General features: G+C 39.9%; 4 protein-coding genes across 16 annotated transcripts in view; 1 reads left to right on the forward strand and 3 right to left on the reverse strand.

Moving 5' to 3' along the window:
* Positions 1-186: 186 nt before the first annotated feature.
* On the forward strand, positions 187-3128 carry LOC108095896 (isocitrate dehydrogenase [NAD] subunit gamma, mitochondrial). Of its 2 annotated transcripts, XM_017197211.2 has the most exons (7): positions 187-374; positions 472-549; positions 617-1396; positions 1459-1645; positions 1710-1785; positions 2443-2743; positions 2829-3128. In XM_017197211.2, exons 1-6 carry the CDS (start codon positions 318-320, stop codon positions 2471-2473), a joined length of 1209 nt encoding a protein of 402 aa, XP_017052700.1. In that variant the 5' UTR covers positions 187-317; the 3' UTR covers positions 2474-2743; positions 2829-3128. The 2 variants fall into 2 exon arrangements, with proteins under 2 accessions (XP_017052700.1, XP_017052701.1); XM_017197212.2 differs by lacking the exon at positions 2443-2743.
* A 102-nt stretch (positions 3129-3230) lies between these two features.
* Positions 3231-3752, reverse strand: LOC108095897 (60S ribosomal protein L27). Its single transcript, XM_017197213.2, has one exon. It carries the CDS (start codon positions 3709-3711, stop codon positions 3304-3306), a length of 408 nt encoding a protein of 135 aa, XP_017052702.1. The 5' UTR covers positions 3712-3752; the 3' UTR covers positions 3231-3303.
* A 921-nt stretch (positions 3753-4673) lies between these two features.
* On the reverse strand, positions 4674-6536 carry LOC108095659 (probable cardiolipin synthase (CMP-forming)). The gene is made up of 5 exons (XM_043209034.1): positions 6363-6536; positions 5709-6260; positions 5180-5395; positions 4984-5119; positions 4674-4917 (listed from the first exon to the last, which is right to left on the reverse strand). Exons 2-5 carry the CDS (start codon positions 6207-6209, stop codon positions 4802-4804), a joined length of 969 nt encoding a protein of 322 aa, XP_043064969.1. The 5' UTR covers positions 6210-6260; positions 6363-6536; the 3' UTR covers positions 4674-4801.
* Positions 6537-21888: 15352 nt separating this feature from the next.
* LOC108095768 (low-density lipoprotein receptor) overlaps positions 21889-27456 on the reverse strand; it is a 31529-nt gene continuing 25961 nt past the window's right edge. For 9 of the 12 annotated variants that reach the window (XM_017197003.2, XM_017197007.2, XM_017197002.2 and 6 more), the window contains 3 exons: positions 24413-24549; positions 24203-24349; positions 21889-22938 (listed from right to left, as the gene is read on the reverse strand). In XM_017197003.2, the coding sequence (XP_017052492.1) occupies positions 22897-22938; positions 24203-24349; positions 24413-24549 (326 nt within the window). In that variant the 3' untranslated portion in view covers positions 21889-22896. Of the gene's footprint in view, positions 22939-23905; positions 24350-24412; positions 24550-27456 lie in introns of all 12 variants that reach the window. The other 3 variants (XR_001771677.2, XR_001771678.2, XM_017197006.2) reach the window with 2 other exon arrangements.

Raw genomic sequence — 27456 nt, forward strand, 5'->3', positions numbered from 1 at the left:
ATGTAGAGTTTTCATTATGTTGAAATCTCTATAAATATTACATGTTTTGAAAAATAATATATATTTTCTTTTTGGATATCAATGATATTATATATTTTTTAAGTTTGCGCTTATAAGGAAATTTTATAATTAAAGATACATTTTTTTAAACCTTGTACATGCCCCTTGCAACCCTAATCGCAGTTGTTCTTGTAAGAAGAAGAGGAATCAGCAGCACCGATTTGGCCAAGTGGAATAAAGCGCAATTGGCCGTGATTTAACCGACAATATAAACTTCTCTGCAACTCCTTGGAAAACAATAAATTAAGGATCGAATCATGGCCCTTCGCTTGACCCAGAGATTGCTGCAGACGCAGACGCCGTTCCTCACCCGTGTATGTTTTCACGGCCGGAAAATTGGCCAACAAATGAAAATTACATAATGTACGGCTGGTAGATCCTAAAGATCTTTTCTATCTATTTGTTTTACAGGGCTACCCCCTGCTGGTGACCAAGGAGAAGACTGAGGATGTGGCCCATACCAAATCGGCGCTGCAGAAGAAAGTGACGGTGAGCGCAACCGCTGGAACTCAACCCCAATTGAGGTTATAGCATCCGTATATATCTTTGTGAACAGGGCACCGATATTCCTTCGGCTCAGTATGGAGGTCGTCATGCAGTCACCATGCTTCCAGGTGGCGGAATCGGTCCTGAACTTATGGGCTACGTGCGCGAGATCTTCCGGTACTGCGGTGCTCCCATCGATTTCGAGGTAATTGACATCGACCCCTCCACCGAAGGCAACGATGATCTGGACTACGCCATCACCTCGATTAAGAGGAACGGTGTCGCTCTGAAGGGCAACATTGAGACGAAGTCGCAAAGCTTAAACGAAGTCTCCCGCAACGTGGCTATCCGCAACGAACTGGATTTGTACGTGAACGTTGTGCACTGCAAGTCCTATCCGGGAATTCCAGCCCGCCATCATGACATCGATGTAGTACTTATCCGCCAGAATACTGATGGCGAGTATGCTATGTTGGAACACGAATCTGTGCCCGGAATTGTCGAGAGCATGAAGGTGGTTACCGTAGAGAACGCCGAACGCGTAGCCCGCTATGCCTTTGAGTTCGCCCGCCAAAACAACCGCAAGAAGGTTACTACCATCCACAAGGCGAACATCATGAAGCTGTCCGACGGCCTCTTCCTGGAGGTTGCCAACCGCGTGCACAAGGATTATCCCGAGCTGGAGCACAACAACATGATCATCGACAACACTTGTATGCAGTCCGTTTCCAATCCGCACCAGTTCGATGTCATGAACATGACCAACCTGTACGGCACTATTGTCTCCAATGTTCTTTGCGGACTTATGGGAGGAGCTGGCCTCATTTCCGGCAGGAACTACGGTGATCATGTGAGTTTCTTTAGTTTTTAAGGTATTAAATACCCCCATCAAACCTTTTACTTAAATATCAGTATGCCATCTTCGAGCCGGGTACCCGCAACACAGGAACCGCCATTGCCGGTAAGAACATTGCCAACCCGGTGGCCATGATCAATGCCAGTATCGACATGCTGAACCACTTGGGCCACAAGGAGCACGCCAACGTCATCCAGGAGGCCACCTACCAGACCATCGTCAACGATGCCATTCGCACGCCAGGTGATCATGATCCCGTAGATTTCTCACCCTGCAGAATAACTTATTTAATATTCGTATCTTGCAGATATTGGCGGCACCCACTCCAGTACCGATGTGGTTGAAAACATACTCAAGATCTTGAGTGCCAAGCGCGTGAATTGGTAAAACAATCGTCAACATTTAGAGTAGTTTATATGTTCTTTTTCGCGCTGTCACAACCAAGTGCTGTATTTTCTATTTAGTTTTTAAACAAACATCTATCGCTTGTCCCCTTTTTACTTCACTCTTGCGATGGGTTCGTCCAGGCGAATCTTGTATTATAATTTCGTGCTCTGTTATTGTATTATTTTACTGACTTACTGATTAATTCAGCAGAAGTGTAAGTGTTAATGCCGAAATGGCCTAACTGTGACCTAACAAACTAGCACACCCACAAACTACACTTAACAACTAACTTTTTGGTTTCTTTTTAACTTTGTTTATTGGGAATTTAAATGTAAACAATTCAAAGTAATTTTTCTAGTTGACACAGAACTTTTTTTCCGTTTTTCGTATTTAAATAATGAAAAGTTACTTTAAATTGTATAAAAATTTGTTCACTGTACGTTTTAGCAATTACTGCTTCGTTGAACATTTCTGTTGTATATTTGTCTTAAGTAGTGCTCCAGTAGATCACAACACCACACACACTCAGTACACAAGTATGTAGTTTTCGTTTTGAACGTGTAACCAAAATGTCCTTGTGCAGTTTTAATGAACAAAATTATTCTGTTTTTTCTCCCTTTCCCAAAAATCCAAAATGCTTATCCGCTCCGCAGGCCACATGGAAACTATTTTAGCCAATTTTAGGCACTATCGCAATACAGAAACTCAACCAACAGCTAACAAACTCCGCAAAATAAACCAAATCGAAACAAGTCTAATACCAAACCAATCAAAATTATATTAACCCACAACTAAGCCAATTCGAGACATCTTGTATCCCAAGCCAATGCATTCAGCGCTAATGTGATGCCCAGAAAAAATCGGTATAATCGAGGTCAAATTATTCCGCTGCTTTACCCAATCAAAATAAATGTCCATTGTGTGTTTATTTGATGTCCAAGTGTGATAGTTCAGGTAATAACAGTTTTAAGTATTTATCAAATATAATTACTTTCTTCTTTTTATAGATATTAATATGTTTTTATCTTGTACTTCACAGATTTTCTTGCCGGCCCTATCCAATGTTTCTGCACTCTGACTCTTTTCTAACCCCTTACTGAGAGCAATACTTTTCTTTTAACTTTCATATCTTAAGGCAAAAGCTCATGTACAACCAGAATAACACACTTTGCACTCTTCAAATGCCGAGCAAGTCTCCAAAAATAGTCAATCAAAACGATATTAATTTGTAATTAAACGTTTTCCAAATGAATGGTAATATCGAAAAGTTAATTCAAACAAAATGTATTATTCTGTTCGAATATTTATTAGTAAAGAAGAAAGTAAAAAAGACACTGTACTTGTCAAAGTTCTTTCAATTCGGGGGGATAAATACCACTATAAGGGGTAGATCACATACATCCAAAAGTATTCAATTTCCAATTGAAGAAAGAAGGCACAATTTTCACTTAGGTCATTACATCTTTGTTTATTAAACCTTAAAATCCAGTAACCACAAGTAGCGAATGGCTAGCTTAGAAACGCAGCTTCTGGAAGAACCACTTGTTCTTGCCCTCCTTGTAGACGGACTCGAACTTGACGCGGGTCTGGAAGCGGTGAGTCTTGCGCTTGACGGGGTCCTTCAGGTCCTTGGGCGACAGCTTCTCGAAGCTGATGTCGTGCGCCGTGTAGCGGGTGGGCATCAGGTGGTTGTAGTTCAGGCTCTTCAGGAAGGGCTTGACCTTAGACTTCTTCTTCAGCTTGTTCTTGCCCATCTTCTTGGTCACCTTGCGCGGGTAGCGATCGATGCCGGCGACGAGGGCGTGTCCGAAGGGCTTCTCCGGGGTTCCATCGTCGGAGGTCTTGACGATGATGGCCTTGCGACCGGCGTAACGTCCACTAAGGACGATTACGATCTTGCCCTGCTTCATAATTTTCCTCATCTTGGCGGCTTGCTCTGTAAATCCAGAAGAAAAGATAAGGTTAGTAAATTGCTTATAGATCCAAGGATTCTTATTGGTAGCAGCACAAAACGGCTTGCCATTTATTGTTAAAATCCACACTTGAAGCCAAAATAACTTTTAAACTGGCACGTTTCTATTGATTTAGTACGCTGATTTTACCCGCCTAAATTAATGCGACAGTAGACTAGGATTTTATGCCAATTAAAATTAAAGCTAAAAGATTCTAATAAATAAAACAGTCCCAGGGAACATGCGGAAAGTAAGCACTAAATATTATTTGGATTTATCATATATGTAATCATACGGAAACTGCCACCATCAATACATTGGTTTTTCGTTAAAGGGTCGATGCGGTTCGTTTTATTGCTTCGAAAACTATAATCTCATTTGGAAAGGTATATAATCCATAAAGCATCCCACTCACAGGTCTACCGACAGGTATAAAAAGTTATTTTGGCTAAAATATAAATAATTTCATACGCGGAGCACACCACTCACCGGAAACGGGCAAAAAGAAAAGAAGGGAATTAGTGTGGCATAGTGCTGGGTAATTCCTAGCGATAGTATCGATATTATGAGATTCGATAGTAAGCGATAGTGGTAAGCGAATTTTATTGAAATTGCTGCATTTGTAAAATAATATATGCACTAATATTCTTCATAATTGAAAAAATATTTTTTTGGCGGTAAAACTAAAAAAAGGACAACCAGGAAACATCTTTAATAATATCGAATAAAATATGTAAAATAGTGTGGCAGTGTTAGTTGAACAAAGCGTTCTAAATAGCACTTGCCATGTGACGGACGGTTGCTATTTAGATCAGTTTATTACGTGCTTTGCAACACTGTATAAACGGTTATTAAGTTATATTGATACCATAGACTGATAAGAAATTTGTTTTTAGTATTGATATAAATAATTACCAAGTTTAAGCACTCCATATTTTTTAACAAAATAAATTTATTTAATTTTAGATGGTAATCATTTAGAAAACTCAATACATACTAATCATTACTAAGGGAGTCAATACTCTCTTAAAGTATTCAGATATTGCGGAAATGCCCGGTTCTACGTCTTTTTCTGGATAATCTTAAAGGTATTATGTCGATTCATGACGTAGCTGAGAGCAGTGGCAGCTGTGGTCAGGCCAGTCAGATACCAAAGGCCCTGCAAAGCGGGATGATCTGCGAAAGAAAAGTTATGATTTGTTTATTCTACTCCTGATAAAGCTTGTTGAAAAAATGTCTCACCCAAATAATTCCAAATGGGAGCTCCCAAACTTAGGCCGATGGTGGCCAACTGCACGCCAGTGTTAATCTTGCTAAGCAACGTTGGCTCTAGTTGAGCAGTCACATGTGTGGCATCGAAGTACCGCGAAAAGGTTTTCTACGGAAGAGTAATAAATGTGATTAAATGATCTAAACACTAGCAAAATCTTTAACTAACCGGCGGGGGCAGACTTATGTAGCGTATAACAAATCCAGCTGCTAGCAGGAACACATCTCGGAAGACTACAATACCGGCGAGCCACATAGGCAGCAGATCTGTGTAGCACAGTGATATGACCAGCGAACCCATCAACAGCTTGTCGGCCATGGGGTCCAGGAAGGAACCAAACTTGCTCGCCTGCGAGGGCCATCTGCGAGCGATCTGTCCGTCCAACTACGTTTTAAGAGATACGAAAATATTACTTTCTGAGGTACAGGTTAAATAAGCATATTTCTATTATAAAATGAGATGTATAGAAAACCCACACAATATTAACACTACTCTAGTATTAACTTTGAGTGTCATCGAAAAACATTCAAAGCATTTCAGAAATGTTTTTTAGCATACAAGTAAAGGTATTTGCCTAGGATAAACAAACTATTTTTAGCACTTAGCACTTAGCCATCGGCAAAATGAAATATATTATAAATGTTGGTTTTGCTCAATCAAAAAATATTATTCGCTTTGAATGGGTGTTGTATCTTACCAGATCGGTAACTCCGGCGAAAGCTAGCAGACTCATGCCCAGCGTAAAGTCGCCCTGGACGATCACATATCCAATGTAGGGGGACAGGAAGGCGCGGCTGATGGTCAGCATATTGGGTATGGTCATGATATTTTCGCGCTCCTCGCGGATCTCGTCGATCTTCTCGCGAACCCTCTCCTGGACCTTGTGTTTCGCCTCTCGGATGTCATCGACAATGAAGTTCTTCCTATCGATGACGCCCTGCAGGAGATGCCGTCCCTGCAGAGTGCGCAGATGAAGGGACTGTTTCTTTTCGTCGGCATAAAGCCGAAGTCTGGCCAGTTCATAGTTCCTCCTGCGCTTGATGTCCAGGAAGGAAATACGGATGAATCCTGTGGCGGCGGCATAGCGGTTTAAGCAGTTCACAAAGCTACTTCCACCGACTCCCAGAACGTGCTCCAAAGTGGCGGCTCCATGATGCAGTGGGCGCTGCACCTGCCGGAAAATGATGGCGGGCAGCATGGGTTAATAAACGTTCAATCCCTCTCTCAAGTCTAGACTCGTTCTCGGGCTCTGTAATCACAAAAAACCGACAATCAGTTCCAATTTAAAATCCGCAACCTTGGTTCGTCCAACGACCCTTGGACACATGCTATCACCGTACAAAATACGCACCATTGGTTGGAAATCTTTTCGTTTCTGGTCTTCCCTCAGTAGGTTACAAAACTCTGTTTAGGATTCTGTATTTAAATTTAACCAGTCCACAACATTTAAGGGAATTTTTAAAATTTTTACGAATGTAAATACCGACTCGCGTAATAAATAGAGTGGACCGGTTTCGTGAATCGCTTAGAATGCCGAAACGCTTTTTAAGGGTGACCAGAAAATGGGGCCTCCGTCAACTGGCCACACTAATCTATCCAACACCTACAGTTTTAAATTAGTTTTTAAAGCTTTTCGCGAAAGATTTTATGCTCAATTCGTAAAAGGTTTTCCTAAAAAAATAAAACAGCTAAATACAAGGGAAATTGCAATGATATTGTATCAGCGCGCCATGTTTGAATCAAGGTGACCATATCACAATCAGCAATCGGCCAAAGTACGATAGTTATCGGTTGTTAACGTTTCGGTAGCTTAAGTTTAAATTCAAAAGCACACAAGTAGGGGATACAAAAATTTAACTTCAATTGATTACAGTACACCAAGCACATTTACGCAAGAAGCCTTAATAAATATTAGTCATATTTAAAACCAATCATCAATTGTTATTATATATTGTCTTGATTATAAATTATCAGAAACCAATAAGCAGGGCCGTAGCTAGAGCCTCGGGGGCCCTGGGGCAACAAGTAAATTTGGGGCCCCCTATACGGGAGTCTTTTGTCAAATTTTATTCATAAGAAAGATCGATTTCAGCCAAGCGATCGACGAATTTGCGGCTTGCAAAGCGAGAAAGCGGCGTTTTTAATGGTATTTACCAAATGAGATACTGAGATATGTATGTTGAAATAAAGCGAAAACATGTAGTTTTGTACATTATCTAATAAAACTGTAAAAAATTTAGAATTTTTTTATTTTGTTAGATTATTGTGATCCATTTAAAGCCCATTCAGAAAGTCCGAAAGGCATGGTAAGGCTTTTTCAGAACTAAAAAAGGAAGCCCCGGCGGGGCCCCTTCCCTTCGGGGGCCCTGGGGCACCGCCCCACCTGCCCCATGCTAGCTACGGCCCTGCCAATAAGCTGCATAATGTATGCATGTGAAACGGGTGATAAGAAAAACGTCAAAGCTTTTATCAACAAATAAGGGCAAAAAGGACAATTTTAAATGGTTCGATATAAAACCGCCAACCAGCAGAGTATAAATATTAGTTCACATCGTCTGTTGGTGTTAATAAGTTGTTTTTGAAGGAAGGTATGAGACACATAATTGTATTTTTTTTAATTGCAATTGCTTTGCATGAAAGCTATGCAGAAGAGGAGGTGAGTTTATTAGTTAAACATTTCCGTAAAACAAAACGTCCTTCACTTCAAGATCTGCAGGTCGATGAAGATTTTCAAAGAATTATGAACTACAATAAGCTTGAGATAGCCGAAGGAGCCTGGTCATATTTGGCAATACAGCTGACTGAACTGACTCCCAAAAACGATTATATTTCTGACGAGCTTGATATCATGGAGCTACAAGTCGCTGAATTACTAAAGGCTACTAAAAAAGAGAAGGATTTGGAGGGGTCGGAGACGACTACTAGACAACCTGAACCACAAAATGAAAATAACCAAAAATATACCTTTTGAAATGTGTTTAAACAATAATAAAAACGCAATAAAAATTTTGTATTGTTCAAATTCGTTCTGTTTTTATTAAAGTTTCATAAATTGATTCAAAATTAACAAAAAGGTTTTATGTATATGCCTTTAATAAATGCATATTAAATTAAAAAAGTTGCTTTATGATAGGTATATATGTAATTAATTTGCAGGTTAAACTTGATAGAAACTTAAAAATGTTAAAAAGTAAGGAGATCATATGTTTCTATTTATATAACATTTGAAATGCATTTGGTGACATTTATAGTTTAAGCCAGTTTGTTTTGAAATGTTTTCTTTTATGTTGGCTCCTTATCCAAAAACTCATTCATATTCGATTGTTTGGTGGCTTTTCCATATTTTGCAATCGTGTAAGACCGACGTATTTAGCGTGCTAAAAGTGGGTGGGAGCAAATTTGTAACCGTGTAAGACCAAGTTCGTGCTAAAAGAGTCCGTGTTAAGCGAGGGCCAAGTGTATTTGATGTTACTGACTTTTTTGCTGGCTTGAATTGGTATCGTAAGGTCCTTCCAATTATCAACGACATCCCAATGTTTTGAAAAAAAAAATAGTTTATTAAAGTTTCGTTTTTTACAAATTTTAATACATTTTATTATTTGTTATTTTTATTTGGGGTTGAAGTCCTCTCGCAAATATAATAGGTTAATGTGGAGCAGCTTACGTCGTTCATAAAATGAATGTTGGTGTCAAAAACTGTAAATTGTTTTCGCATATGGATACATCGTTCGTCATAAAGTTTATTTGGCTCCGTATATGCCCATTTCAAGAATGGAGCTTTTTCCCCTGTGGACTCAGAAACATATTCGCCTCCGGATTTAAGGTTGTTGATATCCAGCCAATAGTTATTGTAGGGCCTCAACTTTTTAGTAATTGCGGTCCACTCCCCGTCGTTTTGGAGGCTTATGAGGCTACTGTTCATGCTGTTACATTTGGCCAGTGAGTCGTTCCAGTTCAGCTTTTCCCTGTTTTCGATATGGTAATACTTTTCACCGATCTTCTCAAAATTGGCACTTGACTTAATAAGCTTATCTTCTCCTACTTTCATAAATTTTTGCAGTTTTCTTATTTGCCTTTTCATAGGTAAAATCTGCTTCACTAGTACGAGGTAGGTGGAAATAAAGTTACCTACATCATCACTCATAGAGGGCATAAGGGCATTCATTTTAGCGATCCTCTTTAAAAACTTGTCTTGATCGAAATGATGTTCAGTTTTTCCTAGTTGTTCTACATTTTCCTCCTTCAGTTGTGGCTGAATCTGTTATTATTTTGTAAAACTAAAGTAATGTTATTTTTTAATAAAAACTAACAACTTACGACTTCTTCTGCAAAGCAATTTTGCAAAACAATTGCAAATAAGAGGAGAAAAAGAATGTTTTTCATATTGTAATCGAGCTATGTTCACTATGCTTTTACTTCATCCGCTTTGAGTTTATATAGACCCGGGAATGGGTCACAATAAATGCCAATGTCCTTGCCAGTGATAAAAACTCTTGACGCACTAATCTAATTGACGCAAAAGACTATTGCGTATAAACTGATTGGTCATTGGCAATTTTGCTAAACAATTGCAAATAGGAGGAGAAAAATAATATTTTTCATATTGTAATCGAGCTATGTTCACTATGCTTTTACTTGATCTTCTTGAAGTTTATATATACTCGAAAATGGGTCACAATAAATGCCAATGTCCTTTCCAGTGATAAAAACCCTAAACGCACTAATCTTGTTGACGCAAAACTCTAGCGTTAAAACTGATAGGGCATTGGCAGACAAGGCTTATAAAAACTCAATGCAGACAGCGAGAAGTGTTAGTTCACATAATTCATTCCAGAGTTTTGGTTGTGGTTATTAAAAAACATGCGACGTTACTTTATAGTCTTGTTATTGGGAATCATTTGGCAAATATGTTTTGGAGATGAAGTGGTAAGACAGCTTATGGCTACCTCCAATGATTAAACGATTAAAACCATCTTCTATTACAGGTTGAATCAGATAGGGAGGAAAATGAAACAGAAAGGATAAAGAGTGAGAAGTGGATGTTATCAGCGCTACAAGTAAATGAGCAACGTAGGGAAAATATGTTAATTTGGATTGCAAACTTTTCTGTGAAATATGGGGGCCTAAGAGAAAGGCTTTCCACCTTGGATAAACAAATCGCAGAACTACAAAGGGTTACTGGTTTTCATGACCATTCTACTGGATGGCTACACAATTTTAAGAGAATTGGTGCAAAATACTACTATGTTGAAGACAAAAAACAACTTAACTGGACAGAATCCCACGATAAATGTCAAAGTATGAATGCTGGCCTAATAAGTCTGCAGAATAAGCAGGAGTGGATTCAAATCAAAGAAATTTTGCAGTCGAACCACACCTATTGGTCGAAATACCCCAATTTTTCGAAAGCAAACGACGAAATGATCGAGATGGTGGAACCTCATCTTTTAGACCCAAACGAACCTTACACATTATTAAATAAAAATGACTGCTTCGTCCTTCAGACCAAATTTATACATGGCATTTCCACAGAGAGCTGCTCTGCAGAACATTTTTACATTTGCGAATCATTGATAACACTAATTCCATAAGCTATAAAGAATATGATTATAAAGAAATAAAACAAGAACACCATTTTGGTAAAGTGGTAATGGGAAATGTTTCTTACAATATGATTAGTATGGTCAATCAAAAGAAAAACGAAAGCAATGCTTGTTTTAAAAAGCTAACATAATTTTCAACTTGCATGTTGGTGCGAAAATTTGAATCTACAAATTTGTGCAGCTTGGACCATATTAAATTTATTATCGTTTTTCACGATACGCAAAATATTTAATGAAGGCACCATTAATAAGCCAGACCGCAAGCTGCTCTGGACTTGTCAGTCGTTTAATTGGATTAAATTTAATTACACTTCCACTTAACCCGGGCGAACGTTGCTCGTTGGCCGTCTTGGATATGCAAATTAAGCCGCGGTTAACGTTTATTACTTAATATAAACTTTGGCAGCGGCTCGACCATGACCTGACCCTATCGTCCGGCTAATGAATTTTCCCGAAAAGTTGCCAAGCCGAATCTGTTTAATGGTCACAATTATGGACATGCCGTCCTAGTTAATAAGACGCACCGCAGCGAATAATTATGAAAGACTGTCAGGTTGTATTTTCGCCAAGGCAGGCACAAAACAGCTTCCCGTTCTAGATTGCTTATTAAGTCACGTCCTGGGCTTCATGGCTATTTTAAGGGAGAGAGGAGACTATGAAACTTTTCAGGAATTTTCCCCAACGGGCTGCAAGACAATGCATCGGCATTAATAATGGACTGCAGGCGAAGGTGTTCGCCTCAATAATGTCCGTGGCATGTCAACCGTCATTCTGCATGTTAATTTCCAGCATCCGCTTTCCTTTTTTATTCCGATTTTCTGAATGGCACTCAGGGCTACTCAGTAGCTGTCTGCCATAAACAGGAAGCCCAGGCAGGGCGGAAAATGTGGAAAATTCGCGACAGCGCAAGAGATTGAGAACTTTTTGTGATACCCTCTCAGTGGGTAATGCTATTACGCAAGACTTTAATAAGACCTAAATTAAAAGAAGCTTCTACAGGGTAATTGAGTATTAAATTAGTTTCTTACATTGTTTAAGTTCTTAAATTTTGTCATGTGCTAAGTGACATTATTATATTTAAGCTTGACAGAGTATTTAAGTTTGATATTCGGTTGTTGCTCTTGTCATTACAATGCTTTTTATAATTTTTATGTGATTTTTTTTTCTCGCGCCTCATTGCGCTTCATTAATCAAAAGTAATTTTCCGCCTTTCACGGCAGTCAGCCCATCGACTCCCCCTCGTTTTACCTGGTGAATTTTACCTAGTGAAGATGGCAAGCGTCAGCAGGAAAAGCGGAAGAAACCAGAAAGGAAATGGCTGGAAAAAACAAAATGATGGCGGCCATTTTGCATTAAGCCCGAACATTTGGCGTATGTATGTGTGGGTGAGTCGAGCTAATTAACTGTTTTACATTAAGTGGCCATAAAGGCAGCATTTTAGTCTATTTTAATGCCCTTCGAGTTGTTGGCGGGCGTGATCGGCTCGGACAATGGAGAATGCAGAATGGAGAACCGCCGGCCATTAGCGGCCATCTCTATATATCTCTCTTCCATTTTCTTAAATGATTTACGACTGCTTTAAAGGCCAGGCCATAAAAACAGAAGCCAACTTCATCTGGTCGCTTGGTCTTGGCTCTCGGACTTTGGTGTTTTCCTTTGTGCTTAATTTAATTAAATACTTGCTCGGACTTTTGCTCTCTGCCGAGAATGGTTAATGTGGTCAGCATAAATTGCGGCCAGCTCATTTTGCTTTAAATCATTTGCGGCCAGCTATAACGCCATGGCCAAAACAAACCGTATAAAATGAACCTGAACTGGCAATTGGATCGACTAATGAGCGATAAATCCGGTCACTGTAGTTTTCTCCAGCAGGTGTGGTTCGAGATTTATTGCGGCAAAGGAGGGCTATACACTGAAGCTATTTATTTATGATAAACTTAAAGGAATAAACTTACGAAAATGATTTTTATTTGTAAAGTAAGGTCAATACAACTATTCAATATTTTTATATGAGTTTACTTGATGTTCATTCAGGGAGTCTCTTACATTCAAAAATAAATGTATAAGACGGTTTTAACCACATTTAATAGTTTAAAGCTTTTAAATCGTTGGGAAAATTTCTTCTCCAGTGGAAACAAATCAAATTCAGTTTCTGAGGTAAATCAAAAATCTGCACACAATTACAAGTTGGCTTTTGCGGTGGGAGAAGTTCAGGTTTTGGAATTGCGTTTGCTGCTCCAGTTTCGAAAACGCTCGAAAGTCCGCCCACAAATCACACGCCAATGACGACTAATTAGAGAGCAGAAGGCAGAAGGGGTGAAGCCAGCTCTTCAGAGCAGTGAAACAATGACTTTTCACAAAACTCCAACTATTTTCAAGCTGTGCAAAGGACTGCCCTCGTTCCAGGACCTCCCAATCTGCCACGCCTTCTTTGCTATGCTCCCTTCCACCAGCCCTGCAATTTTGCTTTGTTCTAAGTTATAAACCCACAAGTGGCGGCAAACTTTTGCTTTACGGTGTCGCCATCTTTTTTCTAGCGACGTGGGTGGGGCACAACTTAAAAGAAGATTAAACCGCAGCAGCTGGGGGATTCCCCCGCACCCTTTCATTTTGAAATAGGGGAGAACTTTGCCTGGACAGCGGCACTTGAGACGAGGACGTTTGGCGATTTTCAGGCGACACTTGTCGAAAGTTACGCGTAATTATTACGGCGTGCGGGTATCCTGGGAAGAGTCCTGAAATTTTGGGCGGTTCCGCCTGGTTTTCCGCTGAGGGAGCCACTCTAGTTTATGCCTAAAGTCGTGGGTTGGGAGGCCCAGGAATCAGCATCGAATATGCGGGCTCCCTTTCAGCAGGAGGATAGGTGTTGGCCAAAAGGGGCAGGAGAAACCGCACACCAATTAACAAAGGGACATTGATAAGCAAGAGTTCAAAGGATTTCGGTATTTACATATTTTGTTGCTGGGACATAAAACGACAAATAAATATACAATTTATGGTTGAAAGAGACTTTCTAAGGCTACTTAACATTTCCAAAAGGTTGTAAAATTTTTATGGAAAATGAAACATTATTTTAAAGTGGGTTGCAAGACGAATTGTGAGGAAAAAAATGTTAATTCTTACACCAAGTTTACTCTGTTTAAAACTTGACTTAATTACTAACAATGCCCCCTAAATTGCTCATTTTCGCATTGCTCAAAAATTCTCTAAAGCTTTTAAAAAGTTCGTCTAGACCCAAAAAAAAAAAAAAATAAAATCTTACTTAACAAACCCGAAAATAGCAGCAAAGCTCTTGGCTGTTGGTGATTGAAAATTACATTTCTTGGACCTCTTGGATGCGAATGAGAAACGCCGTAATTTTGTTTCAACTTGAGGTCCTCGCATCGCCATGGCGACAACATTAATTCGCTTTTAATATAATAAAGCCGCTTAAATGCCAAGGCAATGAGACCGGAATCTGGAATCTGGGCAGTGGCAGTGGAAGGACCATCAATCAAAATTTCGAAGAGGGCCGTATGAAAAACTATAATAAAATCATTAGCCTGGTAATCCCACAGCGTTCCGGAATCAAAATAAAATCATCAGCCTGGAATGATGATGAATGGTTGCCTTGGTCGGTAGGCCCAAGTGGCCACCAGTGGCCGGCATCTCCGGTCATCACAGGACTGGGAATCTCTCTGCACTCCAATCTCTTTTTAATAAACAAAACAAAACCCACAGCAACAAAGTGATTGTGTTTTGTATGCTCCAGCAGCCAACACTCAACGGCAAGTCGGAGCAACAACTGTAGAAGCCATATAGCGATGTCTCAACGTCGTCATTATCGGGGAAAACGTCTTGCAACGCTCGGTCTCAGTCCAGTGGAGACTCCGAATCCATTCAAAATGGTTTTTCTTTGATACCCTTTAAAGCAAATCTTAAAACGGCCAGTGCCAGTTTGTCCAAAAGTGTCTAAGAAATTTGTTATTGTTATATATAATAACTATTATAAATTATATGAAATAATTAAAAGACAAACCTAACAATTCGGAAACAAATCTAAATACTTACAAGTATTTTCAATAAACGATTGTAATAGCCTTAAGCAGAAATATTAGATCCCAATTTCTTAGATGCCTATTTTAAGTACTTTCGTAAATACCAATAATCCTATTAGATTTTCGTTTAAAGCCATTGCCATAGGGTATTAACATTTTCGTTTCACCGTGTATTCATCATCTTTTTTTGGGTAAGAAAAATGAAAATGTTTAACGGAAAAAATAAAATACTCACGTTTCTCCCAAGCGAACGTGATTCAATTTGTTTTGTTGGTTAGAAAACTAAAATAGCAAAAGCAAGCCACCAGAAAGGAGGGAAAATACAACTAAGGCGAGGCAAAGCGAGAAAAGCACCGCAAAGGAAGGCGAAAACAGGAAAAATTATAGAACAAGCAAAAACGGTGGGCGGAAAATGTGGGGCGACTCCCGTTTGGTCACTCGGTGTTTTCCGCTCGCCCAAAAAACACAAGCAAGATGGGCAGGGGGAAAATGGAAAAATGTTAAAAGGCAGCTGGATGAGTCTTAAAGCCAGGAGGCGATTCTGTTTTTGTCTCAGCCCGGGGCGGGGTTCTCAAGGAGGCACTGGACTATGAATGCGAATTGCTGCAGTGCAGTCCCTGCTGTGTTCCCCGAAAAGTAGGCTATACTCGTATAAATGAGCGTGGGCAGGTTGGCAGGAGAGGGTGGAAACTGCTGTTAAAAATTAAAAAAGGATAACAAATTTAACTATACAAATGTGCAGAAAAAATATCAGTTGACAGACATGACCCAAAAAAATGTATTTTTTGGATTGAGAACAAATAATAAACATAATAGAAGTGTGCTTTATACTCTAAACTTACTTTTACTCTTTAAATTATATTTACATTTTAAATTATATATCAAATGTATCCAAATTGGTTAGGAAAACTTCTCTCTCCGCCCTCGTTATGCGGAATAAAGTTAAACATGTTGTGGCCAAAAAAAAAAACACCCACCCACGGACGCATCTAGGGAAACATATTCTACATTGTAACATGACCGGACTATTGTGCCGACTGCCCCACATGTCGAAGGTCATTTTAAATTAGTTTTACTCCCGCCCCGCTGTGTTTTGTTTTTTTTTTTCACATACTTCGATTCGAAGGGAGTGGGTGTGTGTGTGTTTTTCCGCTTATCCCTTACTGGGGCACTTGGTCGATCTTTAACAATGTCTGCCTCGGGATTTGACTCTCAGCGTTGGCAGTTCAGTGGGCTAAAATAGCCATACGCCCCGTGGTCCCAGTGCAGCCGTTATGACAATTACGTTAGACATTTGCGTCACGTAAGTGAGCAGCGTCATCGAGAAAATCCCAGACTCATGCCGACTGGGCCAAAACAAAATCGCTGGCTCATCTTGCCAGAGTCCCGGCCACCATGTCATTGTGTACATACATATATATTATTTAGAGTATGTACGAGTGTTCGCAGGGCCACGTGTAACGGAATTCGACATAATCAACAACTTCATTCGGGAAAAATGGCTGCCAATATTCCCGGGGTGATCAGATGGCCCAGATGGCTGGGTGGCTGCTCCGATTGTTGACAACTTGTGCTTGTCCCACTCCTCAGCACGTAACCCAGGAAAAAGTAATAATAAAATAACACTGGCATGGGGTGTGTGCCTTTTTTTGTGGCACCTTTCAGGTGTTTCGCTTTGTTGCTGGAATATACAATCTATTTTGAAATTAATTTTAAAAAGTAGCTTATTAGATTGCAAGAAATTTATTACAAACATTAATGAAACTGTTAGGGAAAAGTAGAACTAGAGTTTAAAGTCTAAATATTTTACTCACCGTTTTTCCACTTTTATGAAAATCTGTTAGATTTACCTACCTTTTAATTTCTTTGTCAAACAGGTTTGCTAATCAAACATTTTCAGAGAAAATCTGTTGCATTAAATGTGCTTTAATCACGTTGTTACTATTACCAAAGTCGGATTTTATCCCGGGACCTTGTTGTTCTTCATTATCTGCTGGTCATTGTGGCCCCGCAAATCCTTCATAAATTCGCAGCAAATTCACTTTGTGTCCTGTACAGAGTAAGCGTCCTCTCACTACGGGTGACATCGCTCTGCGCCCTGTCAAAATCAGGATCAGGGCGAGGAGCTCGGGACAGGAGCAGCAGGACGACGTCTGCAATGTTTCTTTATTGGAATTGTCGTAAAAGTCGATAACAGAGCCTGCAGGCTGGGCACTCTGCGAGTGGGTGGCTGGGTTGCGATTCAGGTCACAAGCAATTTAATGTCAATTTTGGTATTAAACGTGCTGGCTGCCAATTCACCTGCCGTTCTCTCCTCACCACCACCCCCTCCCCGCATGTCTTCCTTTCTGTCTGACTGTCATTCGCAAGCTGGACTTGGCCTGCTTTCACTGTTTGCAAAGGCTGCCACACGCACTCTGAGCTAAAATAACAATAGGTGGGCTTGCGACAACTGCGGGATACCCTGTACGCATTCATTTTATTTCAAAAAACTAGTGCTTCATAAAAAAAAAGTTAAAGTTTGTTGGAATATTGACTGAAAATAGCTAACGAATTTGGTAACAAAATTATAGTTTGCTGAAATGTTTTATAGAAAATAGTTTATTCATAAACACCCCAATCATATTCAGTAGGTATTACAACAATATTGGCCGAGGATCTGCTACGGAGGTCCTTCAATAACTTAGCTAAACGAATGTTGACAGACCACTGGCATTCGATTAAATCTAATTAATTTCAGAACGCAACGCCACGATTTGCGAATTGTTTTGCCATCTATTTGCCTGAGCTCTCTAATAGTTTTTAGATCTGTTTGCTTGCCATTAATTGGTTGACCAGCACAAAAATATTTGACATTATTTGCCAAAAGCGATGGACAGTAACATCCATTATAGCACGTAATTAAATTATAATTTGCTCGATGAGATTTTTTCTATATTTAAATCTTTATTTGATTACAGTTTTCAAATACGAATTGTAAGTTTAATGTACTTTGTAAATTATTGGATAGACAAATATGAAATGTATGCTGTCAGTTATAATAAACTGTATAATATTTTAAATGTATATATAAATAAAATTAGTTGATTAGAAAATAAATACATTCAGTTCATTTAATGCACATTTTGTGGACTTGGTCTGATTCCTATTTCTGTCAACGCCATTGCATATCGCGTCACGCACACTAGTTAGCATGTTAAGCAAATGGCGGCCACACTCGCTTACACACACACACACACACACACGCACACAAAGTGCAATCTGCTGCCAACCGCAATATGAACATTTCGCTTTCTCTTTGCCGTTCAAGTGATGGAAAAAAAACACCCAAAGAAATCCCGCACGTTGCGTTTGGAACTCGAACAGTCGACATCTGGCGATGGCGTTTCAAGTTGAAAATTTGCAAACAAGCCGTAAGTCGCCCAGAAATTATGCGAACCAGCTTGGAAATTAAGCTGGCGCCTCCATGAACCTTTTTCATAAAATAATGATAATATAAATTAAGATAAAAATGTAGAGAACAGTAGACTGAATACTCTAAGTATTTATTTAGGTTGAAAGAAAAAATACTTACGTTTAAAACTATTTATGATTTTATAGCAAATCACTGGAAATCATAAATGAATCTATGTGGAACAGTAAAAGGTTGAAGTTGGCTCGTTTCCACACATCATCTCGTTTTTCCCATTATAACTTTTGCACATTGTGATGCAGCATTAATTTTCTTGTTCCCTGCAGTGAGCGGCAACCTTTGCGCGAAAGTAATTTTACCCGGGACAAGGTCAGGGAAGAAAATCGCACAACTTTTCCAGCGCGGCGCATAAAAAAGTGAAATTTAAGCCACACACGCAGAGCAGAAGACAGACGACAGTTTTGCGCCAAGGCCAAAGGACTCGGGATTCGAGTGGGTGTGTGTGTGTGCCACATGCACTCACACCCACGAACTTACTATGTTAAGTCAGCTGCCGCCATTTTGTAGCCATTTTATCATGGCAAACAAAAGCGGCTTACAGCCTCCAGTTGTCTGATGTCTCCAGTTCCCCTTTTTTTTTTGGCTTATTTCTACTTGAAGTTGATGAATTTTACTCACGCTCAACGACCGTCTGTAAAGTTATTTTAGCCCGTAATTTTCATGGGTTTGGGGAGACTCGAGACTCGAGAGCCCGGGAATCCGTCATTTGATTAGCCGCACACGGCAATTAGGCAAATTGCCGGGCTGCATTTTAAACTCCCACATGCTTATCGACTCTGCCTTTGATTAGCCCCCCGAAAAGGTGGAAACAGAGGGATCTCAGGCGTAATTACATTAACAATTCCAAAAACATGCCCCCGAAAAAGCCCGGGCATTCCGAGTCGTCCAATGTCACTCACTGCTGGGCATTCAATGTGGCACGAAACGTATCCATTATTCAGGACGTGGTGCAAACAACTCGACCGACAAGCCGACATCGTCCTCCTGCGTGTAAGACGCAGTGGCTACAGTGGCTCCTCCTCCTGGAGGTCCGCCCTAAGCCACCCAGTGCACCACTAACTGCACCACCCAATTCGCAGCACCCTCATTCCATGGCATACGCACAGCATATTTGGCTTGTGAACTTGCCTACTAACCTTGTGTGCATGTGCCATGCAATTGGCCCCAGGATAAACCAGCAGTAATAACAACAACGACAACGTCGTCAACAAAACAACAACAACTGCAAGGATGTGCAAACATGGCGAGGTCCTTTCGTATGGAATGCAATCGTTGGGGTGGCCAGTGGAGTTGGCTCGTAATTAAAGTTCCCCCAGTTGCCGTTCTCGATAGCCCAATGGCGACAGGTACAGTCCCTGCAAAACACAGTGGCTGAGCTCATTAGTTGTCGGTCCTTGAATTCCGAAACTAGGTGGTAAATTGTTTAAAAATTTAATTGTTTTAAGTAGGTTACATAAACATTGAAACCATGATGTTAAACTTCATAACAACGTGGCTAAATAACAAGATCAAATAACAAATTTTGAAGCTTAAGGTTCGTTTAAAGGCTTAGTTACCATCCCCAAAAGAACTTGCCAACTTGCTTTATACAATAGAGAACGTTTTTGACGTCAATTTCACATCTCATCCGAACGTGAAATGCAATTGCGTTTTCGGCTCCCTTTGACAAAAGGCACAAGCCCAAGAGGCAGGCAAAAAGCCGAGAGCTAAAGATATTGTTCACCAAAGTTATCGTTGGCTGCGCATCGGTAACAAAGTACAGTGGTGGCGGCGTGACCAATGACAGCCATGTTTCCTGCATCAGAAGTTGCACAAAGTTGTCGCTCAGTTGCATTCCACCCCCTTTCCCCCTCTCCCCTTTTTGCCTTACCCTTTCCCAATCCCTTCGAGCCACAAAAAATGCTGGCCACGTTTCCTCGTTCTATTTCTTTTGCCCAACTGCTGAGTCTCATTGGCTTTTCGCTAGCACACGGAAACAGTGTTTTGAAAATTAAAGTCCAACAAATAAATGTGTGCTCCTTTAGGATAAATTTTTAAATAATACTGTGAATAGAACAGAAAAAACTCTCGAATTAGAAAGCTTAAAACCATTTTTTTTAACTTGTTAGACCTGTTACATTTTTTTAAACCAAAATATATAAATAATTATCTACAAAAACTTGGGTGTGCACAGTTTTTTTCTGTGTACGACTTTGTGTGAGGGGGTTTTTGTTTGGTGGCCGCCTGCGGCTGGCAAAACGACAAAATGTGTGCTATGTTCCGGCTGAATTGCAGATTTCCATCCTACGGCACCCCATCCTCACGCACACACATACACACACACACACGGCGAGTCTCTTATTCCCTGCGCCTTTATGTGCAAAAAGGGGGAATCCCCCTTCTCGTAGATTTCACTTTGCTGGGGTGAAGGGAACTGCGAGGCGCCGTGGAACAGTGTTTTGCCATTTGGTCGCATATTGCTAATGGAAAGGAGCGCCCACATCCGCTCTAAACACCTGGCATTGGCTGGGGGATTATCCGAGCAGCCTCTCCGACATACTTTCGGGATCATATCTAAATTGAAAAAGTTATCGTTGCCGTGTGTCAAATGTGTCGCCGTCGCCTTTTATTTACATTTTATTTTCATGGCAAACGTGAGTCGTGCCGGATAATCGATTCAAATCGATGCGGAAGCTGAAATTCGCTCGCAATGCGACCGACATTTCGCTGACAGCCGGCTGTCCGCCAGGCAATAAACAAAAATAATGCGGCCAGCTTCCAGGCGCGCAACATAAATTATAACATTAAAGACACCCCGAGAGGCATAAAAATCTTATTTACCATAAATTAGCCAAACAAAAGTCGGGGGCTCGATAAGCGTTTTGGGACGAAATTAAAACCTGTCGATGCTTATCCAGTTGAGAAATCCCCCCGATGACTGTTCAATCTGTTCACTAGGTGCCCTCAAACTTCTACTTTGAATGGCCTCCGGACGGAGCTCATTACGTATTGATGCCCCCTCATGTGAGATAATTGCCGAAGTTGTCTATTAGCATTTAATAATTCATGGCTGCGTGTCCATCTTCGTGTAGTTGTTTGTTTGCGGGCCAACAAAAGTCAAAACTGTGTTGGCTTGAGGCTATTAAGTTCAGGCATTAGGGCGAAATGTGTAAGGCCGAATGGCCTCAAGACTTTGGGCTTCATGTCGGATCAAAAATGTCTTGTGTGCGATGCGATTATCATGGCAATGATAGTTCAGACGAACTAATCGCATGCAGTTGATTGATAATCGTAACCAGTTGATTTGTAATCTTCTGAGCACAATGCAGGTCCATAAATTGGTTTTCTTGCTGACTTACTCACATTTCATTGTGTCAAAATATCTATCCTTTTACAAAAGCTACATGGGATTATCATAGTATCAAGCAACCCAAAGAACATAAAAGGCAAAACTCGTTTATAGACCTTTTTTCTTCTTTTAAAATTCCATTTTATTTCTTTGAATGAACTTTAATTTACAATATTCTTTATTAATTTGTTTTGTTACTATCATAAATTTGTTTATTCAACTTTTCACACATACCAGTTACAGTTATCTATATTTTGTTTTCAAAAAAGCATCAAAGCGAATACTTTTCATGCGTAAAGTAACATACATTTTACAGGAACCAAAAATTGCCAATACACATAAAACGGTTTGTTGTTGTCGTTGTGTAAAACTTGTAAATAAATTAAAATATGTGGAAACTTGTTTATACACTAAATAAATGAGAAGAATATTACACGTACTACAAAGTAGATGATTTAATGTAGGATAATGCTTTTAAAATGATCACAGCAAATTGTTTTGAATACCCAAGAACGAAAAGCGGAGCAAAGTAAGTGTGCAATTAAATTTCAATCTCTAAAAATTTTTTGTTTTTGTCTTGTAAATTTGATCTAAACATTTTTTATAAGTTTTGTTGTATTTTCTATGTATTTACAGAGCTGGTTCGTTCAAATATTTTGCTAAAAAGTAATCCAACTTGGTGCTACAAACTTTACCTTCAAGTTAATAACTGATTTTAATATTTTATCGATAACAAAAAATATATATTATAGCTAGTCACAATAATTGTTAGGTCTATAAACAGTTTAGTTTAGCCATTATCGGTTTTTTAATTCACAAAATGTTTCTTTCGGTACCCAAACTTTAACGAAATGTCTTAACTTTTTACAATTGATTTCATGGACGTGAAAGGAAAGTTCGACTTCTGGCTCTAAATCCCGGCTCGTTCCTTCTCTGAGTTCTTCTGGGCTTGTGTGTGTGCGCTTATATGTGACTGTGTGTGTGGATGGGTGGGAGGTGTGTGTGTGAGTCTGTGGTGCGACGTTAGTTGATGTCAAAACATTGCGCCTAGAAAAGTTTGCGTTGTTATTAGTTTATGGACGTGTGGGTGTAAGTATAATGTGTGTCTGTGTGTATATATGTGTATGTGTATGTGTATGTTTAGTGTTGTTACATTTAAATTAAATTTTAAACTAGGCAACAAATTGAATTTGTTGAGTATTTTCATTTCCCCCAATGCTGATGTTGCTCTTGTCTTTTCTTTTTCTTTTTGGCATTCTTCTTTTCTTACTGCTAAGTGAAAGTTCATTCTCTCAGCATTTCTTTCATTTAACTTTTACTTTTTAAAGATGAGTTTTTGGGGCTTGGTCCAAAAGGGAATTACTAGTAGGAGATGCTTAGCGGGTGTTCAGTGCCCACCGGCCAGTATTTGCTGGATATGCATTTAGTGGTTCTTTGGCGGTGCCTTAGACACATTCGGTGCCCGGTTCGAACAGAGGATGGGCGGTCTAAATAGGGTTTAAAGAAAGTTTTTGGTTAGTACAAAAGTTGGGAATTAGAGGAAATACAAATAAATAAAATACCGATTGAGCCTAAGCAAAATCAGTCATAAATAGTAACACAAATATAAAAAAAGGGCTAGTTAACTTCGTAAACTTATTTATAATTAAAATAAAATAATCTGAATTTTTGTTTTGAATAAAAAATAATATATAAATGCGGCTTTAAGCACAATTGCGGTTTTTTTAGAGAAACTAACTCTTTAGTTAGCGGAATTTCAACACCAAATCATAACCACCGCTAATTACCAATAAAAAAGAGATTTTCAAACGCGCGTATTCAATTTTAAACCTTGGTGAAAACGGGCAACCGCTAAGCTTGTGGCCTTAATTTGCACTGAACGAAACCGCCTGGTTAAATGAAAATTATAAAGTTATTTGTTGGTGGCCGTGGCGACCAACAGTAAATCTCTTCTAATTCCAATTTGTTTAATTTTGTGTTATTATTGTTATACATTGTTTTCGGCTTCCGCTCGGATTTGTCTTATTTTTTGTGTATTAATTAAACGCTTTAATTAAATTTGGCAGCGAAGCAGCTGTGAAATGTGTAACGGCACAAAAAGGCTAATTTAATTGAGATATTTCACTAAAATGTCCTGACAAAGTGTTTTAGTTGCACAGCTGTCGGGTTACGGAACGTTTTGACGCTCCACTGACGCCATTTAATTGGCCTTTTAGTTAATTGGCCAATTGATATGCACATTTTGATTGCATTTGCAGCTCTGCAATTAGCGAGACCCACGGGTTGCGATTCAAAGAGCACGCATTTCAAAGGGGGCACAATGCTCAAATCGACGGTAAATTAAATTAAATTAAAAAGCAATAGAATTATAATTAAATTGTACACACGAGACAATAATTATGTTATATAATATGCCAATAAAGTCCTAATATGGATTGTGTAACCACAACTTACCGCTTTTAATGTCTAAATTGGCACCGTGGTTTCGAGTGGCTCGCGGCATTCAAAACGAATTAGTTGGAGAAACGGATTCGGTTAGGAAGGATTCAAAACATGAAATTCACTAAGTTCACAACAATTTCATTACTTACAGCTAGTCTTACTAGAATCAACTTACTTAGCCCTAGATACAACTATGATACGAGCACTTAGTTACCTATTTACAACACTAACTTAGCACCTAACACCCTAGAATCTGATGTAGCTAAAGTCGTTCGGATTCGTGGCCATCGGAGGGGCCGACCCGCTTACCTCCTCCTCCATTGCGGTGGCGTACATGTGAGGCGTCACGTTCTTCTCCAGACTGAAGTGATCCTCCGTGGTCTTGTGGTAGACGGGGTTCTCGAAGTTCATCGAGTTCACAGCTCGCGTGCAGCGTCGATATGCAACAAAGATCAGCTGTAACAGAAACATTAATGTTTACTTATTGTTTGTTAGTTTTCAATCTCTCGTTGAACTTACGCAGGCTGCTATTGCGACGCTCGATAAGCTGGCTATCACAATTAGGGCTATTTGGCCGTAATCCTTTTCTTCCTGTTTGCTAGAACCATCGGTCTTGTTTGATGTTTCTGTGCCATTGTTGCCGGTGGTTTCTTCAACTGTTCAAAAAGAGAAGAAACCAAAAATTAATAACAAATTTGGAAAACAAATTATTTTACCCAAACGTATTTAAATGAAAATAAATATAGCTACGTAGTTTATGATCAAATGAGGACATATACAATTTACTTTAAACAAAAACCACTTTTTGCAAATTCATGAAAACACACTTCCACCAACTATAAAATTAATAATAAAATTTCAAACATATATTAAGGTCAAAGATTGTGCGTTCCAATTTCAAAGGAATCTCCCACTCCCAAAATTAATAAAATATGCCTCCCCCAACTCTTCGGCTTTAGCCATAATTTCATAATTCCTATGGCCAAATATAATTAAAATGTTGTCTTTCTGCGAGCTTGGGAGCAATGGGATAAAAAAGAGCAGTCGCCGACGACGATGACTACATCCCGTGGCGAATATTTCCGCTTTTGGGGCTTCCCTGGTTTTTCTGTCAGCCTCTGTGCGCTTTTATTCGGCGCCTTTCGCTGTTGTCGTGGCAGGAAGTTGTAGGATTTTTCCGCTGTCATCATAATTCGTTTTCGTATTTTTCCGTTTAGAATTTGTTCAACAGCAGAAAAAAGCGCACAAAGTTAAGCGCAGGAGGCGCGCGTTCGTCTGGCAAAGGATATCCCGCGCTTTCGTCGTGTCCTTAAATTTCTTCAAATCCCATCCGCGATATAAGTCCCCGAGTCTCTCTAAATAAAAACGCTCCCACTTCTGTTGTTGTTATTAATTTCTACCCTACAAGTGTCTAAAAGGAGGTGTTCCGGATTGGGATGAGAACACGTGGCAGGGAATTATCATTAAAAGTTTATAGCGGCAACAGCTGTGCGGCATCGATTCCGGCAAAATTCGGCGTAGGCGTGTTAAGATGCTGCGAATTTATTTTGGTGGCATTAACAGACAGTCAAGTGGCAGAGAAAACATCCGAAAAGTTGCACGTTGCCCTGGCCTCTTAATTCCGCAACATTTTTATTGGTAAGTATGTCCTTGTTTATCTTTACTGAGGCAAAAGGCGCCAGGAAATTGACTGCAGCTGTCGCTTATAAATTTTTTTACTGCCAAAAAAAGGCACACGAAACTCGAAGCACACACACCAATTTGAAAAGATTAATTTATTTCTCTAAAAATGTGCTTCGCAGAATTTGCATTTGCCGTCCTGCCGTCGGATTTATGCTCGCCTATAAATGTCATATATTATTGCGCACTTCTAATCTATACAAAATGCAATTTCCGTGCTTTACACACACAAACACACACATACACACACATGTAAACATTGAGAGTTATGCCTCATCGCATCGCCCATTTGTATAATCCAGCACATGTGCTCTCGTATTTATTTCGAAACTCCAACTCAGGATAACGCATAGCAGGTGCTCGGAAAACCCCTCGCTTCCCGGCCAACGGAAGTGCCATAAAAAGTACGACAAAATGGCTGCCGTGCCACAAATTTCCTTTCCAAATGAAATAAAAACGCATAAAATATGTTCCGTCACCTGTTTTTGGGGTTCCCGAGAGGCGGGATGTGTAAACAGATTAGACAAGCCGAGAGAAAAGTTTCAAAGTTCTGCACGGAGAAAGTCAAAAATGGTGTGGCATGCAAATAAACAAAATGGCGGCTTCGCTGCCATTTTTCTTCCATTTTTGACCTCCATTGTTGTCTTCACTTCGGAGGCAATATGCAGTAAAGTTAGAGGCGGACAATAACAATTGCCGGACTGACCGAAGTGCAGGCAAATGAAAGTCATAAAATGCTGCAAGGAGCAGCAGCAGCTGTTCACCCTGTTTTTGCCCCGCCATTTTCCCCGGATTTTCCCCGCTTTTTCCTCACCCAACGCCCCCTTTTATGTGGTTGGCTATTAAAAACGCAGTCGTTACTTCGACGGCTCAAAGTTTATGGTTACTGGGGGCCTGTCCATCTGGATTTCGACCCGCCATTTCGCTGTGTGTCTCTGGGGTATTTGCGAAACTTTGCCTGCGCTTAATTAAGCAATTTGAAGTGGGCCAAGATGGCCATAGAAAAAGTGGCACAAACCGCTAATTGAAATTGCAGTTATGCTGGCCGACTGGGCGACGCAGTCATTGGCAGGCTGGCCGGGCCATCTTAATTGAAATGGTCCCTAACTAGTTTATAGTTATTTACTCGCCCGCCGTTCTGCCAACTTTTCCCTCTCCCTCGTTTTCCTTAAGCCCTCGTCGTTGTCGTCGCTCCGCTGCCACAAATGTGTTGCAGCTTCTCGTTGAGGACACTCGACCTTCAACTCATAGTCTGCCAGTCCTCGTCTGCAAAGTCCGCCACTGTGACTTTTTTAAATTGGCATAATTAGGTACAATTGTATGGGTTCCGCGCTAAGCTCTCTCAGGAAACTTGATTACACCCGGTAGGCATGACAACGCATTAAAGCTACCGGAAGTTTGCCCACTCTTCACTTCTAAGCCGGCAGGACAACGAAAGAGGATAACGACTGGCAATAGCTGAGATTTAAAAAGAAATCTCACAGAATGGGGGACTTACATTCTAATACGGCATCTTCTGCGGTTTGCTAATCTGCTTCTCTAATTGCCCGGCATAACGAGTTTTGTTCCTGAACTTACTTCATTACTATTTACCTTTGTTTAAAACAGATAAAATATTCAATAAATCATATCCAAATATAATGAAACAAATTCAATAGAAATAAAAGAGCAGCAGACCCTTTGCCTTCTCGTTAAAAATTCCAGTGTCTTTATGGTGCCCAAGGAACCGAACCAAATACCCTTTATTGGCCTTATTTATTCTTCGAAAATGCTGGCAGCAATTCGGTTGCCACAGCAAAATATAATATCTTTCATCCTGCAAGGGCCTCGTTTTAAACATTCGAGGGCTTCTCAATTTCGCATTCCCATTGATCAAAGTGTGT

Source organism: Drosophila ficusphila, unplaced genomic scaffold (genome assembly GCF_018152265.1).
Source record: "Drosophila ficusphila isolate 14025-0441.05 unplaced genomic scaffold, ASM1815226v1 contig_791, whole genome shotgun sequence".
Lineage (NCBI taxonomy): Eukaryota > Metazoa > Arthropoda > Insecta > Diptera > Drosophilidae > Drosophila > Drosophila ficusphila.

Excerpts from the sequence above, each read along its gene's own strand:
- LOC108095659 (XM_043209034.1), bottom strand. The coding sequence starts at position 6,209 with ATGCTGCCCGCCATCATTTTCCGGCAGGTGCAGCGCCCACTGCATCAT. Across the intron at positions 5,396-5,708 it reads TCGCCGGAGTTACCGATCTG|TTGGACGGACAGATCGCTCG; the intron begins GTAAGATACAAC and ends CTTAAAACGTAG. Across the intron at positions 4,918-4,983 it reads TCCCATTTGGAATTATTTGG|ATCATCCCGCTTTGCAGGGC; the intron begins GTGAGACATTTT and ends TTTCTTTCGCAG.
- LOC108095897 (XM_017197213.2), bottom strand. The coding sequence starts at position 3,711 with ATGAGGAAAATTATGAAGCAGGGCAAGATCGTAATCGTCCTTAGTGGA.
- LOC108095896 (XM_017197211.2), top strand. The coding sequence starts at position 318 with ATGGCCCTTCGCTTGACCCAGAGATTGCTGCAGACGCAGACGCCGTTC. Across the intron at positions 1,646-1,709 it reads CGATGCCATTCGCACGCCAG|ATATTGGCGGCACCCACTCC; the intron begins GTGATCATGATC and ends CGTATCTTGCAG. Across the intron at positions 1,786-2,442 it reads AGTGCCAAGCGCGTGAATTG|GCCACATGGAAACTATTTTA; the intron begins GTAAAACAATCG and ends TCCGCTCCGCAG.